General features: G+C 44.3%; 1 protein-coding gene across 3 annotated transcripts in view; it reads left to right on the top strand.

The window, feature by feature from the left end:
• Nucleotides 1-15,965, top strand: part of TP53BP2 (tumor protein p53 binding protein 2) — a 71,544-nt gene that overhangs the window by 11,489 nt on the left and 44,090 nt on the right. For all 3 annotated transcript variants that reach the window (XR_010839501.1, XM_067028205.1, XM_059069338.2), the window contains exon 2: nt 13,495-13,642. Coding sequence is in view for 2 of the 3 variants with exons in the window: in XM_067028205.1 (XP_066884306.1) it covers nt 13,495-13,642 (148 nt within the window). In the remaining variant the exon portion in view is untranslated. The remainder of the gene's footprint in view (nt 1-13,494; nt 13,643-15,965) is intronic.

The following is a 15,965-nucleotide window of genomic DNA, read 5'->3' as shown; positions in this document are numbered from 1 at the left end:
GTCTTAGTATTTCTTTTTTTTAAAAAAAATAAATTTATTTATTTAATTTTGGCTGCATTGGGTCCTTGTTGCTGTGCGCGGGCTGGCTTTCTTTTAGTTGTGGTGAGCGGGGGCTACTCTTCGTTGCAGTGTGCAGGCTTCTCATTGCGGTGGCTTCTCTTGTGGAGCACGGGCTCTAGGCGCGCAGGCTCAGTAGTTGTGGCACACAGGCTTAGTTACTCCGCAGCACGTGGGATCTTCCTGGACCAGGGCTCGAACCTGTGTCCCCTGCATTGGCAGGCGATTCTTTTTTTTTTTTTTTTTTTTTTGCGGTACGCAGGCCTCTCACTGTTGTGGCCTCTCCCGTTGCGGAGCACAGGCTCGGGACGCGCAGGCCCAGCGGCCATGGCTCTCGGGCTCAGCCGCTCCACGGCACGTGGGATCTTCCCGGACCGGGGCACGAACCCGTGTCCCCCGCATCAGCAGGCGGACTCTCAACCACTGCGCCACCAGGGAAGCCCCTGGGTCTTAGTATTTCTTGAAATTGACCAGAAATTCCTTGAAATTCAAAATATACAAAGACAAATACCATTGTATATGAATCTGATTTTTAAAATTGAAGTATAATTGATGTTCCATATTATGTAAGTTACAGGTATAAAAGTCTGTGATGTTTTGACATTGTCACTGGGTTAACCATTGGCATTATAGTAGTTAATATACACTATACAGATTAAGGTGCACTGCTGTTATCTGTTGGTGAAACAACTAATGCTTTACTTTATTTACAGCACGTTACCCAGAAACTTAGCTTCATGTTACATCCCTGCTTATAACCCCCTAAGGCAGTGGTTCTCAAACTTCAGCAGGATCGCTGAGCCCCACCCCAAGGTATTCTGAGTCAGGAGGTCTAGGCAGGGGCCGAGACTTTCTGTTTCTGGCAAGTTCCCGGGTGATGCTGATATTTTTGGTCTGGGGACCACACCTTGAGAGCTACTCTAGTGACTTACCCTCATTCTTCAGCCCACAACCCTTATTCTTGACCTACAAGGCCCTGCATCAGCTGTTTACCTCTCTGCCCTCGTTCACACATGCCCGTATTCCTGATATACTGGCCTTCTTTGTGGTTGTGCAACAGGCCAAGCCCGTCCTGTCTCAGGGCCGTTGCATGGAATGCTGTCCCCGGATGTTTGGAGTGGCCGGCTCCTTCAGCCTCAGTTCAGCTGCCCCTCCCCAGATGCCTCCCCCAACCATGACTGGCCGCCTCCTCTCATCATCTGCATCACTTTCTGTCACATGACCTTATACACCGTGCTCTTTTGTCTATCATCAGTCTCTTCTTCCCGCCCCAAAGAGCGCAGGCTTTCTCGTCGCTGTGTTCCCGGTGTGACATTGGTTCTCAGTAAACCCTAATGGATGAGTGAATGAAAGATGTTGAAGTCAACAAGGAGTTGGGATTGAGAGGAAACTGAACCAGGAACTTCTTTAGAGTGACTGACGTTGATGGGATAAGAATCTTAGTCTCAGGGGAGGTAACTGTTCTGTTTACGTAGATGAAGTGGTTATGTAATCAGATAGCTAAGACCAGCTCCTTTTCAGTATGTAATGAATTCCCCCCCCCCCCCCCCCCCCCCGCAATTAAAGTAACCACTTCATATTTGCTGTGTCATTTTCCCCAGAATGGTAATTATCTCAGAAAATGATTGTGTACCCTAGGTGACACTGAATGGATGGCTAGGATATCCCATATGAGATGAACTTTTTTTTTTTTTTTTTTTTTTTTTTTTGTGGTACGCGGGCCTCTCACTGTTGCGGCCTCTCCCGTTGCGGAGCGCAGGCTCTGGATGCGCAGACTCAGCGGCCATGGCTCACGGGCCCAGCCGCTCCGCGGCATGTGGGATCTTCCCGGACCGGGGCACGAACCCATGTCCCCTGCATCGGCAGGCGGACTCTCAACCACTGCGCCACCAGGGAAGCCCGTGATGAACTTTTTTAACAGTACTGTTAAAATTGGTATTGAGACGAATGTGTCATTGATTTCTAGATTCTACTCACTTGCTGTTGTGACCAAAGAAATAGCTTATGATGTAAAAAAAAAAAAAAATCCATTGAATATGATTTTATAATTAAAAAAAAATAACTCAGATGTCTAATAGAAACTGATGGACTGATGTTTAAAAGATTCCATGCTAAAAAGGCAGCACATGTGGTGTATGAGTGGTACACTTAGTGTAGAAGTAGGTTTAAATATCATTGATCTTTAATACAACATCAGTAGATGTAACTCATGGTAATTGATGAAGATTTAATAAAGCAGTTTAATGGCCTCAAGAGTAAACTCTAGGCAGGAGAGATGGCTCAGAAGTCATAATAGGCCTCTGTAAGCAGTGATCATATGATAACTGTGATAAGGTTGGACTGATCACTGATCATCAGGGAGGCTGGAGAGTATCTCTTTGAGGGAAAGGACTCAAAGGTGTAGTGTCCCCGCTGCTCCTGAGGGAGGCTCCACAGAGACCTCTGTTGGGTTGCCCGCTGAGGTGGGGGAGAGGCCGAAGGGCCGACCAGGCTGGGATAACTGGGGTAATGGGACAGCACACTTCCTACAGAAGGCCAGCAGCCCAGCCCACCGCTAGGACGGAGTGTGTCCAAGATAGGGAGCCAAGTGGGCCACCGAGTGTTTCGGTACACGTTCCCCGCCAGCAGAGTGACCACGGGAGCAGACCGCCGGGACTCCGTGGAGCAGGACGCCGAAAATCCCGAAAGATGGGAACTGTCTGCATCTCATTTCTAACCCCCTTCCTGGTTGTAAGCCCTAGTTGGGCTGAATGGCTCTGTGCGTTTGAGAGATTGAAAGAAGCTTTGGTTGTTGTTGCTATGTCTTAATCAAATCCCCTTTCTGTCTGTATGAGTGTTAAGACAGGTGTTTTTCTTGACTAGTTATAGGAAGCCTAGTAGCAGCATCCTCTTCTAGAGGAGGTCTGGGGGCTTCCTTCATTCATTACATTCTTTCTCCACAGAGGAATTATTAAATACAAAACCCATCTCACTACTAGCATTATTACCTGGCTGTCCCTATGGTGAGTTGTAAGATTGGGGAGGATTTATGTCACTCTTTTTACAGATTGTTCATTTTTCTCTAAAGGACAATTTTTTTCTCCTCTTAATTCTCCCCCCCCTTAGGTAAACATAAGCAATTTGAGTTTTTGTAAATCAAAGCTCTGAAGGTGTTATTGCAAAGCTTAGTTTCCTTTCTCTGACAGGGAACGTCTTAAACTCTTAATTCTTTTTTTCTTTCTGTGGAAATTCACATGGTGTTTTTCAATCAAAGGAATAAACTTTGGCCTCTGACACAAGTAAATTTCTTGTAAATGTACTGGCCAGTTTTTTTTTTTTTAATTTCCTCTTGGAAAAGTCTTCCAAATTTTAATCTGAAATAATTCCTCTTTGAAATGAGTCATTCTTGTGTTAATAGCATAACATTATAGTTACAGTGAATACATGTCCTGTAAAAATGGAACTCTTAAAAATAAATCTTTGATCTATTCTTTTTAATTGAAAATGGTCTGTGACTTTGGATGTTTGGAAAGGCAAACCTTCCTTCAGACATGGCGGGTGTGAATTACTGTGCACAGCTTGTGGGGAGGTGTTGCCTCGCCCAACTTAACATAGTGTTTGATCTTTCCCTGAATCTTCTTTCTCTTCAGATTGATCACTTTAAGAATCGAACCACATTTACTATTTTTACTGAAATATATTCACATTCTTTTATCACAGTTTGTATTGTTATGTGTACTTTTAAATTGTAAATTACTGTAAAAATATATTAACATTGAGATTTAAACAAATTTAAAGTGACATCTATACCCGATCTCCTAATACCACGGATTTCACTTACGTATTCCATACAAGTCAGTTCCTGTGTTCGTATGTTTTAGAATTTTTTTTTTAAATTTATTTTTGGCTGCGTTTGGTCTTTGTTGCTGTGCGCGGGCTTTCTCTAGTTGCGGCGAGCGGAGGCTACTCTTCGTTGCGGTGCGCGGGCTTCTCATTGCCGTGGATTCTCTTGTTGCGGAGCACAGACTCTAGGCGTGCGGGCTTCAGTAGTTGTGGCTCGTGGGCTTCAGTAGTTGTGGCTCACGGGCTTAGTTGCTCCACTGCATGTGGGATCTTCCCAGACCTGGGCTCGAACCCGTGTCCCCTGCATTGGCAAATGGATTCTTAACCACTGCACCACCAGGGAAGTCCCCAGATGTTTTAAATGGTTACAATCTACAACTTAATATTACTGTTTTATAACTTTATCTTACCATTTTTCTAATGCTATACTTACAATAGTTGGTAGCTGGGTTATAGTCCTTCCAGCAGTTGTATTTTAACTTACTTTTCCATGCTTAACTTACTGGATATTTAGTTTTCTATCTTGCTGTTTATTGATCTAGCACCGTAGTGGAAATCTTCAGGCATTTAGAGTTTTTCTTCATTTTATTTATTTCTCTAGGGATAATTTATTAGGTATATATATAAATTTATGGTTTTTGATACATGATTCATTTTACTTTCCAAATGGGATTTTGAACAATTTTTAGTACCATCATTATGTCTGAATGAATCACTTTCCCACAACCTCATCTCTGTTAGATCTTTTAATAGAAGACTAATTTAATAGTTGTAAGTGATGCCTTGTTGTTTTAATTTAATTTATCCTCCCACCCCCAAGTTTTACCATTTGTATTGCCCTATGTGATTTGTCTGTTATAGCCTCTGCTCTTAAGTATACTCTAGATTTGACTCTTGTTTATTGGGTAATCTATTCTCTTTGTGGCTCATACTATAAAAAAATGAAGTTCTTTTTTTTTTTTTTTTTTTTTTTTTTTTGCGGTACGCGGGCCTCTCACTGTTGTGGCCTCTCCCGCTGCGGAGCACAGGCTCCGGACGCGCAGGCTCAGCGGCCATGGCTCACGGGCCCAGCCACTCCGCGGCATGTGGGATCCTCCCGGACCGGGGCACGAACCTGTGTCCCCTGCATCGGCAGGCGAACTCTCAACCGCTGCACCACCAGGGGAGCCCTGACCAGCTTTTAAGGGAAGAAAAGCCATCTCCTCTGTTCCATCCAAGCTAGACGTTGTGAGCATTTTCAGATGCCCCAGCAATTTATTGTCCTCATAGCCGCAGGTACAGCCGTAAAGGCTCATGTGTTGTTTTGATCTGATTATTGCTGCACTCTTTATGATGAAATTAATTTACGTCACAAGTTCCCAGGAACACATTTGTGAGTCAGTGAGAATAACTGGGTTTCTCACGGCAGCCTCCCAGGGGATTTAACTCTAGGGAACTCCATTTTCCTTGCTTCCATATGGGAAAGAAGCTAAGGAAGTCACCTCTATTTTCTTGAGAATATGGTGTTTTAAAAAATCTGAAGTGTCAGGAGGAGATGGCATTTTGGAAGTAAGGTTACTATAGATTATTATTTTTCTGTTATTTCTTTTTGCTGTCCATTAATTTATGCCTCTTTGTTGAAACCTCAGTCTACCTCGGATCACATTCACCTTTCTCCTTTCTGAATTTCCATTTTACCTACAGCCTAACTGATGTAATTTGGTACTAAATTGTTCTCTAATCTTTTCATGAGTAAATTTTATTTCTTTTAAGAGATTTTTATACTTCTCACATAGTAAGTATGTAGTAGGCATTTTTAATTGTGATATAATTCACATACCATAAAATTCACCCTACAGAGTATATAATTCAGTAGGGTTTTTTTTTTTTTTAGTATATTCACAAGGTTATCACCACTAATTCCAGAACATTTTCATCACCCCAGAGAGAAACTCCATCCTCCAGAGTCACTCCCTATTCCGCCTCCCCCCAGCCGCTGCTAAACATTAATCTAGTTTTTGTCCCTATGGATTTGAATATTCTGGATGTTTCTTTTTGTGTCTGGCTTCTGTCACTTAGCATAATGTTCTCAAAGTTCATCTATGTGTAGTATGCATCAGTATTTCATTCCTTTTATGGCTGAATAATATTCCATTCTAATGGACATTTAAGATATATTTCTTGATTGTTTATTTTTAGTCCCCGGCTAAAGTTAAGGCAGTATGGTAACCCTAGAAAAGCATTGTCAGACAGATATTTGCCTTACATATCTCACAGCAAGGGCCCAGGGAATAAAAATGGTACTTTATGTTTATCTTACTAATTTCATTATTGATTCCTTAAAAAATCAATTTTATTATCCACGTGATGTTTAATCATTCTAGAAAACTTAAGCACACATAAACTCCCCCAAATTTATTTCATAATCTTATCACCAAGGCATAACTACTGTTAATTTGGTGAATTTAATTCCAGGCCTTTTTTTTTTTTTTTTTTTTTTGCATGTATTACATGTATGTATGCACATATATTTTTCCATTTGTATAGTAAGATATGGTGAGTACTGTTTTGTAATGAAACAATACATAACTGACACATTTTTGAAAGTTTTGCTCTTTGTGCTTTTTCCTTCTAAAATGTTTTGGTATCAGATGCTGAAAACTTCTGAGATTTAGCAGTTTTATTTTTTATCATCAAAGATCATGAATTCTTGGCCACAGTTGTTTTCAGAAGGACTTAGTTGATAGAATAGGCTAAAGTTTCTTTTGTAAGTTTTCAACATGCTGATAAAACTGCTTCATCAAAACGAAATAAAAACAGCTTCATCTTGATTTTGTTTTATTTTTTAGGTAATTAAATTACATTTTGAAGAATTCTTTTATCTTTTGTAGCACAGTACACTTATGAAACAAAGATGAAAGGAAAGTAGCAATATAAAGAGCATGTGTGCCTACTTTTTCTCAGGTTAACATGATAGATTAGTTTAACCAGCCCTCTGTTTTGACCCTCTTCTCTTTTTTCTTTACATTCTTCTTTTATTTTTTAAAAATATTCTTTTCTATTACGGTTTATCCCAGGAGATTGGATGTAGTTCCCTGTGCTGTACATAGGACCTTGTTGTTTATCCATTCTAAGTGTAATAGCTTGCATCTACTAACCCCAAACTTCCGGTCCATCCCTCCCCCACCCCACCACGTGACAACCACATCTTTTTTCTTTTTTGTTCCTTTTCCAAGTAAAGTTAAGAAGAAGAGAATTGATACTTATTGAGAAAATGCCTGTTTCACTTCCTCTATAAAATTTGAAATAGTTATAAATTATCAGTAAAGCCCATAATTGTGGGCAGATTATAATGAAAAGATTTAAAATTGTAAGTGATATATAAATGCAAGTGATAGTTAACCTTTAGAACTTGGGGACACACTTAAAGTCTATAAATTTAAAGATGGGTGAAGTGAGTTTTGAGGGTTGATTTCAAATGGTGTGATGCTTTGTGTTCTAATCAGAATTTTCTAGGGGCAAGTGTAGCAGTTGTAGGTATTATAGCCATCAGGAACAGCTGGACCCGGTGGGTGGTCCCTCTCCCCCACCCCTTCTCTGGTGTGGACGGGAAGACACTTGCCCTCAGCTGCACATGAACTGTCGTACTGTCATGGCTCAGACACCTTCTTCCAGCTATCTCGTTGTCACCGTGCTGTGGTGTCCGATTAAGACGTCTTCAAAATAAAGATAAACTGTCTTTGTAACTTAGAAAGTAAAATAATCACTACAACAAAGAAAATCAGTGAGAATGGGACTGTGCTGCTTTGGCCAAGCCTGGCACGAAGTGTTTGTGGGTTCTCTGGGCGCAGACCACCGCTGGGCAGTCTAGGGAGAGGGCAGCGGCTAGAGGTGCAGATTCAGCAGCATCAACATCATTTCCTCTCTTGACTGGGTCATTCCATCCATTCAAGCGTCCTGTAAAAACTCCATGTTGAAATGAAGAAGAAACAAAGCACCCCCTTTACTCTGTCTTCTTCCATCTGTGTCTCCATGTTGTCTGTCTTTCTGTTCTGAGTCTCTGCATCCTTCCCTCGGGTTCTCAGCCTGTCTCAACCAGGCCTTCAGCCTCGTTCCCCAGACCGCGCTGGTCAAGGCGCCCAGCGGCCTCCGTCTTGCCGAGCCTGGGGACCGGTCCTCAGCTGTCATTTCCGAGATCTCTCAGCTTCATCTGAAGCACTGTCCTTACCTGGTCTCTGGCACTCCACACTCCTTTGGGTTTCTTTCTATTTTTTTGTGGATGGATCTTTCCCGGTCCTTTGCTGGATCCTTGTTCTCTGTGGGACTTCTGGACGAGACCCCTGACTTGTGGGCCCTACCCCAGCCTGTTCCTCCTTCCTACCCAGAGGGATTTTTAAAAAAAAGACATAAAAACGACTTCAATACCCTGTTCAGAATCCTCCAATGACTTCTTTTTTTAAAAATAAGTTGAGATATGAGGTACGTACCACCATTCTGAAGTATCCAATTCAGTGGTTTTTAGTGTGTTTACAAGATGGTACAACCATCACCACTAATTCCAGAACATTCTCATCACCCCCAAAAGGAGCCCTGTACCTCTGAGCAGTCACTCCCCCAGCCCTGGCAACCACTAATCTACTTTTTGTCTCTTAATGATTGGCCTCCAATGGTCTCTTAGATTAAAGTCCAAATTCCTCGCTCTGGCCTTTGAACAGTGGTTCTCAGCTTGTGGTTTCCAGAGCAGCAGTATTAGCATCACGTGGCAGCTCGTTAGAAATGCAGCATCTCAGTCCCCACCCTGGATCTACGGAATCAGAAACTCTGAAGGTGGGACCTAGCTGTCCATAGTTAAAGACCCTCTGTCCGCACCACATCTTGAGGACCGGTGTCCTCTCAGGTCTTGCATCTCTGGCCTCTTTGAATTGATCTCCTATAATCCTTTCCTCTTTGCTCTCTCTACAATGACCTTCCTCTTCCACAAATGTGACAAACTTGATTCCTCCTCAGGGCCTTTACATTTGCTGTTCCCTCTGCTTGGGATATTCTTTTCCTGTATCTTGTGTTCTCATTCTGTTTGGATTGTGGCTCAAGGACCCTCTCTAACCACAGAGAGGTTGAGTGGAGAGGAGGACCGGCTTTTGCTGGCCTGTCTCTACCCTGCTTTATGCCCCAGGAGGTTGACTTGTATAGACCACATGAATGGCCTCCCTTGCCGTCCGACTTCCAGTTGGGTTTGTCCAGTTGGGAGCGGTAGGATGGATGATATAAGAAGGAGGGAGCCAGGTTGGGGTATTTATTCCTCTGGGCTGGCTGAGTCCTCTCCACACAGTGTGCTCTCTCTCTCTTGAATTTTGTGCTGTGTGCTGTAATAACTATTTAGTAAAGATGATTTCTCCTTTAGAACTTAAACCATAAAATAGATGGCCTACAGGGAATTCCCTGGTGGTCCAGTGGTTAGGGCTCAGTGCTCTCACTGCCAAGGCCCCGTGTTTGATCCCTGGTTGGGGAACTAAAATCCCACAAGCTGGGCAGTGTGGCAAAAAGAAAAAAAAAACAAAAATAGATGGCCTGTATATCTTTCATGAATGAAAAGAACGTTGAAACAGAAGTAGGACGTAGCATGATGTAAACTTGAAGAAATGAGGAGAGGAAACTAATTTCTGTCAGTGCGTGTAGCTGTGCTGTATACTATCTGCGCTACCATCTGTCGATACCCGAGGGAACGCTTACTCTGAAAATAAATCAGGTGAATCTGTCAAGTGCAGTAACAGCTACTGGACGTATTCATTCATAAACACATACTTATTGTGTGCTTGTCACAGACCAGGCACAGATCAAGGGGCCGAGGATATTGTATGGAACAGAAAAAACCCTGGACTTCGTGGAGCTTATGTTCTAGCAGGGAAGACAGATATTAAAAGCAAGTGAAATAAATATAATATATGGTATGATGGTCACTGTGCCAAGGAGAGAGAGCAGAGAAGCACGTGTGAGCGCGGTGGTGGGATTTTAGGCAGGATGGCCAGGGAAGGCCTCTCTGGGAAGGCAGTGTTGGAATATAAAGACCCGGGGAGATGAGGGGGCAGGCCGTGCTGGCACACAGGGAAGAACATTTGTCAGGGAAGGTCATCAAGAAGGCGTGACCGTAGGTTTGACCTGCAAGCTGGACCCTGGCTTGGAGGCTGTACACCCGCTTTCCTGTCCTTGGAATGTGCACTCCGCCTGCCTTCCCCCGAGCTCGAAGCTGCCCAAGGACGCAGCCTGGAGACTGAACCCAGTTAAAGCCTATCCATAAGCTTTTTTTTTTTTTTTTTTTTTTAATTTATTTTATTTATTTATTTTTGGCTGCATTGGGTCTTCGTTGCTGCGCACGGGCTTTTCTCTGGTTGCTGCAAGTGGGGGCTACTCTTCGTTGCGGTGTGCAGGCTTCTCATTGCGGTTGCTTCTCTTGTTGCGGAGCACAGGCTCTAGGCACACCGGCTTCAGTAGTTGTGGCACATGGGCTCAGTAGTTGTGGCTCGTGGGCTCTAGAGCATAGGCTCAGTAGTTGTGGCGCACGAGCTTAGTTGCTCTGTGGCATGTGGGATCTTCCCAGACCAGGGCTCGCACCCGTGTCCCCTGCATTGGCAGGCGGATTCTTAGTCACTGTGCCACCAGGGAAATCCCCCCTCATTAGCTTTTTTTTTTTTTCTTCAGTACGCGGGCCCCTCACCACCGCGGCCCCCACCCCCGCTGCAGAGCACAGGTCCCGGATGCGCTGGCCCAGGGGCCATGGCCCACAGGCCCAGCCGCTCCGCGGCATGTGGGATCCTCCCGGACCGGGGCACGAACCCACGTTCCCCGCATCGGCAGGCGGACCCCCAACCACTGCGCCACCAGGGAAGCCCCTCATTAGCTTTTAATGCTCTTAAATTTAAACACCTTCATCCAGATTTTTTTTTTTTTTTGGCCTTAGTGGGAGGATCCTTTGAATAAGGTGCTGTTGTCTTATGTAATAGCCTTTTATTTGTTGATACAGTATGTTTCGTATATATACTGTGTATTAAATATTTCTGTAGTTTAATAAATGCCTCTAGGTCTCATATTTACAAAGAAAACAGTTACTATGTTTGAAGTGTTGAACTTCAAAGGAAGTATTGGTGTGGGTAGGGAATACTGAGGAGGAGTACTGCTTAATACTAAAGTGTAAATTATTTATCTCTCTCGTTAAATGCACTGTATATGTATCCAGAGCAGCAGCAGGGTGGAAACCTGTGTTCACTTTGTGTAACAGTTTGAAAGTGTTGACTAAGTTGAGGCCTAGAACTATGTATCTATCTTTATGTAGCACAGTTTATCAGAATGTGAAGAACCTGATAACAACATGAAAACTTCTGAGCTCATCCTGGCAAATTCTAGTTTGGTTTTTATATATTTTACTGTTTCAACGTTATCCACTTAAACATTTTTTCTGGGTTACCCTCTAGCTGTAATGGGTACCCGTCTCATGTTTTCTAGTTTTGGGGGTTACTTTCTATGCTACACATGTTTATGCGAGTTAAAGAGTTTTGGTTGCAGGAAGTGGGACTTGGCTTACCTTAAGAAATCACGGTTTTAGCGCAGGGAGGAGGTGGGAAGCCCCCGGGGTCTGAGCCTGTTGGCGCAGAGGGCCGTCTTCTCTCGCGCGTGTCGTCTTCTCCCCTTACTTGGACCGGATCCTTGAGGCACCCAGTCTGCTGTTTTAGCTAGTTTCCATCATAGTTTCCATGAGGCACTGCCTTCCCCCTCCTTCCCCCCCCTCCCCGCAAGAAAAAAGGAGAGCCTAATGCATCTGTCTCACTTCTGGGGTAATGGGCAGAGAGGTTTAAGCTGGGTGGGAAGCGCTGTGGCTGACTGTTGGCAGGTGCTACAGCTGTCGTACGATGTCCTTGTGTCAGTGTGATCACACGGCAGAGCCTATTCATTCTGCTTTGTTAGAGCCTTAAAACCCCTGTTTCCCCCAGTGTTTGGCATAGTCTCATTAATTATTTTTACAGAATGTATAATGGCCCATCAAATTCATGTTTCACAGGCTTTGTATTCTCTTTGATTAGAATTATTTTCACAGGATAAATTCTCACAGTGGGATTACGCTTTCAAGTTGTCTGGTTTTTCTGTTTGTTTATTGTTTTGTTTTATCCTGCTGCACACTGATCTTCCTGGCATAGGTCCTCACTGAGGGAATGAGCACGGGAGTGTGCTGACTTGCATTGCCGCCATCAATTTGTTTGTTGATTCACTCCGTTTCTTCAGTACTGGGAGTTAACAACGGTTTTTTTGTTTGGGTTATTTTTGGTTATTTAATAGGTATGAAAACTTGTATTCCTTTTTTTAATTGTCATGCTTTTTTTTTTTTTTTTTTTTTTAGATGTTGGGGGTAGGAGTTTATTAATTTATTTATTTTTGCTGTGTTGGGTCTTCGTTTGTGTGCGAGGGCTATCTCTAGTTGTGGCAAGCGGGGGGCCACTCTTCATCGCGGTGCGTGGGCCTCTCACTATTGCGGCCTCTCTTGTTGCGGAGCCCAGGCTCCAGACGCGCAGGCTCAGTAGTTGTGGCTCACGGGCCTAGTTGCTCCGCCACACGTGGGATCCTCTCGGACCGGGGCTCGAACCCATGTCCCCTGCCTGCATTAGCAGGCAGATTCTCAACCATTGCGCCACCAGGGAAGCCCTGTCATGCATTTTTATTTATTTTTTTAAAACTTGAATTCTTTAGTAGCAGCGTCTTTAAGATGCAGTATCGGGCTTCCCTGGTGGCACACTAGAGCCCATGCTCCGCAACAAGAGACGCCACGACAATGAGAAGCCCGTGCACCACAACGAAGAGTAGCCCCCAACTAGCGAAAGCCCGTGCACAGCAACGAAGACCCCAAAATAAATAAATTTATATAAATAATTGAATAAAACTCAATAGCAGTCTTTTTCCCAGTAAAAGTAGATACTGCATCTTTTCTTTTTTTATAAAAATAGACATCCCCGCTGTTAGAAGCAACACGTTTTGTTCTTGTGTATCCTTTCCAAAAGAGGCTTTGCATAAATGTGTGTGTGTGTGTGTGTGTGTGTGTGTGTGTGTGTGTGTGTGTGAGATCATCATCCCCTGATCATCTTCACAGGATTGATAAGAAGATCTATTTGTACTATGGGTCTGGCACATCATACTAAGAACTACATAAGTATTTGGTAAACAAATAACATGAATAAAATGTCAGAGGAAGATTTTTTTTTTTGGCCAAACCACAGGGCATGTGGGATCCCTGAAGCCGGCATTGAGCAGGCATCGAACCCACGCCCCCTGCAATGGAAGCACGTAGTCTTAACCACTTGACTGCCAGGGGATTCCCAGAGGAAAATTTAATACGACCTTTTGTGTGCACTGATTTGACTGTGCTCCGGGGATCCCCAGGGGCTCTGCAGGCGCTGCCAGGAGAGGGGGGCAGGTGTCCATCGGCCAAGCTCCAGGTACCTCCCTTCCTCAGGCCAGGGAACAGCCAGACGGTCCTGTTGTGCATTTGCACTTCGACTGAGACCATCTGGGGAAAGGAATCTGAGGCGAGTAAAAAGTGACCAGCACCAGTGTAGACAGTACTGATAACTGTTGTGTTTCTCCTTTTGTTTCCAGATGTTTCTTACCGTGTACCTCAGCAACAATGAGCAGCACTTCACGGAAGTCCCCGTTACTCCGGAAACCATCTGCAGAGATGTGGTGGATCTTTGCAAAGAACCTGGCGAGAGCGATTGCCACCTGGCTGAAGTGTGGTGCGGCTCTGGTATGCGTGCTTCGGTCGTGCCGTCTGTCATTATCATTGGTTTTAGAGGAGGCACCGTGTGCCGCACGCGTTCGTCCAGGGAGAAACTGCAGGATAGCGTGTCCATCAGATACAGTGTTCTCAGTCCAGTTCTGTTGCGACCTACAAAGTCTTTTTGCTGTTTTCTTTTTCTGCAAGATACCGTAGACACTACAGTATAAAAGGTCAAAAGATAGGCAGCTGATACACAGGGTGGAAGCTTCTGGGGTGTTACGGTAAAATGTACAGCGCTCACAAGTGTTTCTTGTACGCTTAAGCTGCACTTAACTAGGAATTTGAGGCGTCCTGATTATTTTGCCCTCTCTGAGGTTTTGTAGGTTTTTCGGGAAAGCTCTTCCGTGTTGAGTTACTGTGGTGACCGGAGACATAGGCATTATTTTAAGCCTTGACATCAACCCCCTTCCTTAGTTCTTTGGCGCCCTGAAATTGGACAGCCTGGTTTCTTTTTGGCCCCTCAGGAGTTTGTAGCTGCGGGAACAATTTTTCATGATTTTTGCTTTGTTTCTGTACAGCCTGGGTGAGCTCCCACTGTCTCCTTTTTCTCCCCGGGGGGTGCAGTGTCCCAGCACAAGTTTCCCACTGTGTTCGTTGCATTCACCCCGTTCACGGTATGTGAGTCCAGCTGAGCGTCCGCTGCTTCCCAGGCCAGCCCTCTTTACTCATCTTCCGTTGACTTCCCTACGGCTGCGTGTTCAGGAAGGTCTTCTACACTCTCCCCGAATTGCTTACTTCACATAGGAGCTAGATTAGACCATTCCCATAAAGAAACCCAAGTGATCCTTTTTAAATAAAAGTCTGATAGTTGAACTTTCCTGTTTAAACTCTTTGATGGCTTTCTCTTCTACTTAGACTAGAATCCAAAGTCTTGATCTGAGATTGTGAGGTCTTTGAGGTCATCTGGTACCATTTTCCTCCTTGCCTGCCTCCTGCAGCTTTTTTATATTCCTGGATAAACAACGCTCTTTCCCGCCTTAGAGCCAGTGGCACCAGCTGTCCCCTCTGCCTCTATTGCTCTCCCTCCAGATTTTGTCATTGCTGGTTCCTTCTGGTCATTTGGATTGCGACTAAAATATTGCCTCCTCAGAGATGCTTCCCCCGAGCTTCCTACTAAAGCAGGCATGAGGTTCTCTGTTATACAATTCCATCCTGATTTGATCCTCTGCATGAGATGTGTTTGTTTTTTTGTGGGTGTTTATTAGTTTATTGCCTCTTTAATCCCCGTAGCCTCACACGCACGCACGAGAATGTAAACTCCCTGAGAGCAGAGACCTGCTTGTCTTGTTCCTTGCTGCACCCCAGCTCAGAGGGAGTGCTCAATAAATATTTACTGAATGAATAAATGAGCTGCTAGTTGCTCTGGTGGCCTCCTTGCATTCTTCACATTACTTTCCCAAGGTGATTGACACCATGCATTGTGAGCTTCCTCAGTTTCCTTCCTCGGGACTTACTCAGGTTTCTCTGCATGTGTGCCTACTCTTCTGGCTGATTTTCTTAGAGTAAGAACTGTTCTTTCTCTTTGCCAAGGCTCACTCTCTGAGTTGAAACTTTTTTTTTTTTTTTCTGGGAGCCTGGCATGGTCTCCTTGTTTTTGATTATTGATGAAATTCTTATATTTATTTTAATAAATTTATTTATTTATTTATTTGTGGCTGCATTGGGTCTTCGTTGCTGTGCTCAGGCTTTCTCTAGTTGCGGTGAGTGGGGGCTGCTCTTCATCGTGGTGCGCAGACTTCTCATTGCGGTGGCTTCTCTTGTGGAGCATGGGCTCTAGGCACGTGGGCTTCAGTAGTTGTGGCACACAGGCTCAGTAGTTGTGGCTCACAGGCTTTAGAGCGCAGGCTTAGTTGTGGCGCACAGTTGCTCCGCGGCACGTGAGATCTTCCCAGCCCAGGGCTTGAACCCGTGTCCTTTGCATTGGCAGGCGGATTCTTAACCACTGGGCCACCAGGGAAATCCCGTGAATTTTTTAAAAATTATTTATTTATTTATTTATTTGGTTGCGCCAGTCTCAGTTGCGGCAGGCGGGCTCCTTCGTTGCAGCACGTGGACTCCTTAGTTGTGGCTCGCCAGCTCCTTAGTTGTGCCACGTGAATTCTTAGTTGCGGCGTGCATGTGGGATATAGTTCTCTGACCAGGGATTGAACCCGGGCCCCCTGCGTTGGGAGTGCGAAGTCTTACCCACTGCACCACCAGAGAAGTCCCCCGCAAATTTTTTTAAAGTGTCATATTGAACAGCTGTTTTTTTCCTTACTGATGTGAAATGTCACTTTGAATTCTTGTTATA

This window comes from Kogia breviceps, chromosome 1, assembly GCF_026419965.1.
Source record: "Kogia breviceps isolate mKogBre1 chromosome 1, mKogBre1 haplotype 1, whole genome shotgun sequence".
NCBI lineage: Eukaryota > Metazoa > Chordata > Mammalia > Artiodactyla > Physeteridae > Kogia > Kogia breviceps.
Note: the sequence above shows the minus strand (reverse complement) of the source record. Positions and strands in the feature narration are given on the sequence as shown.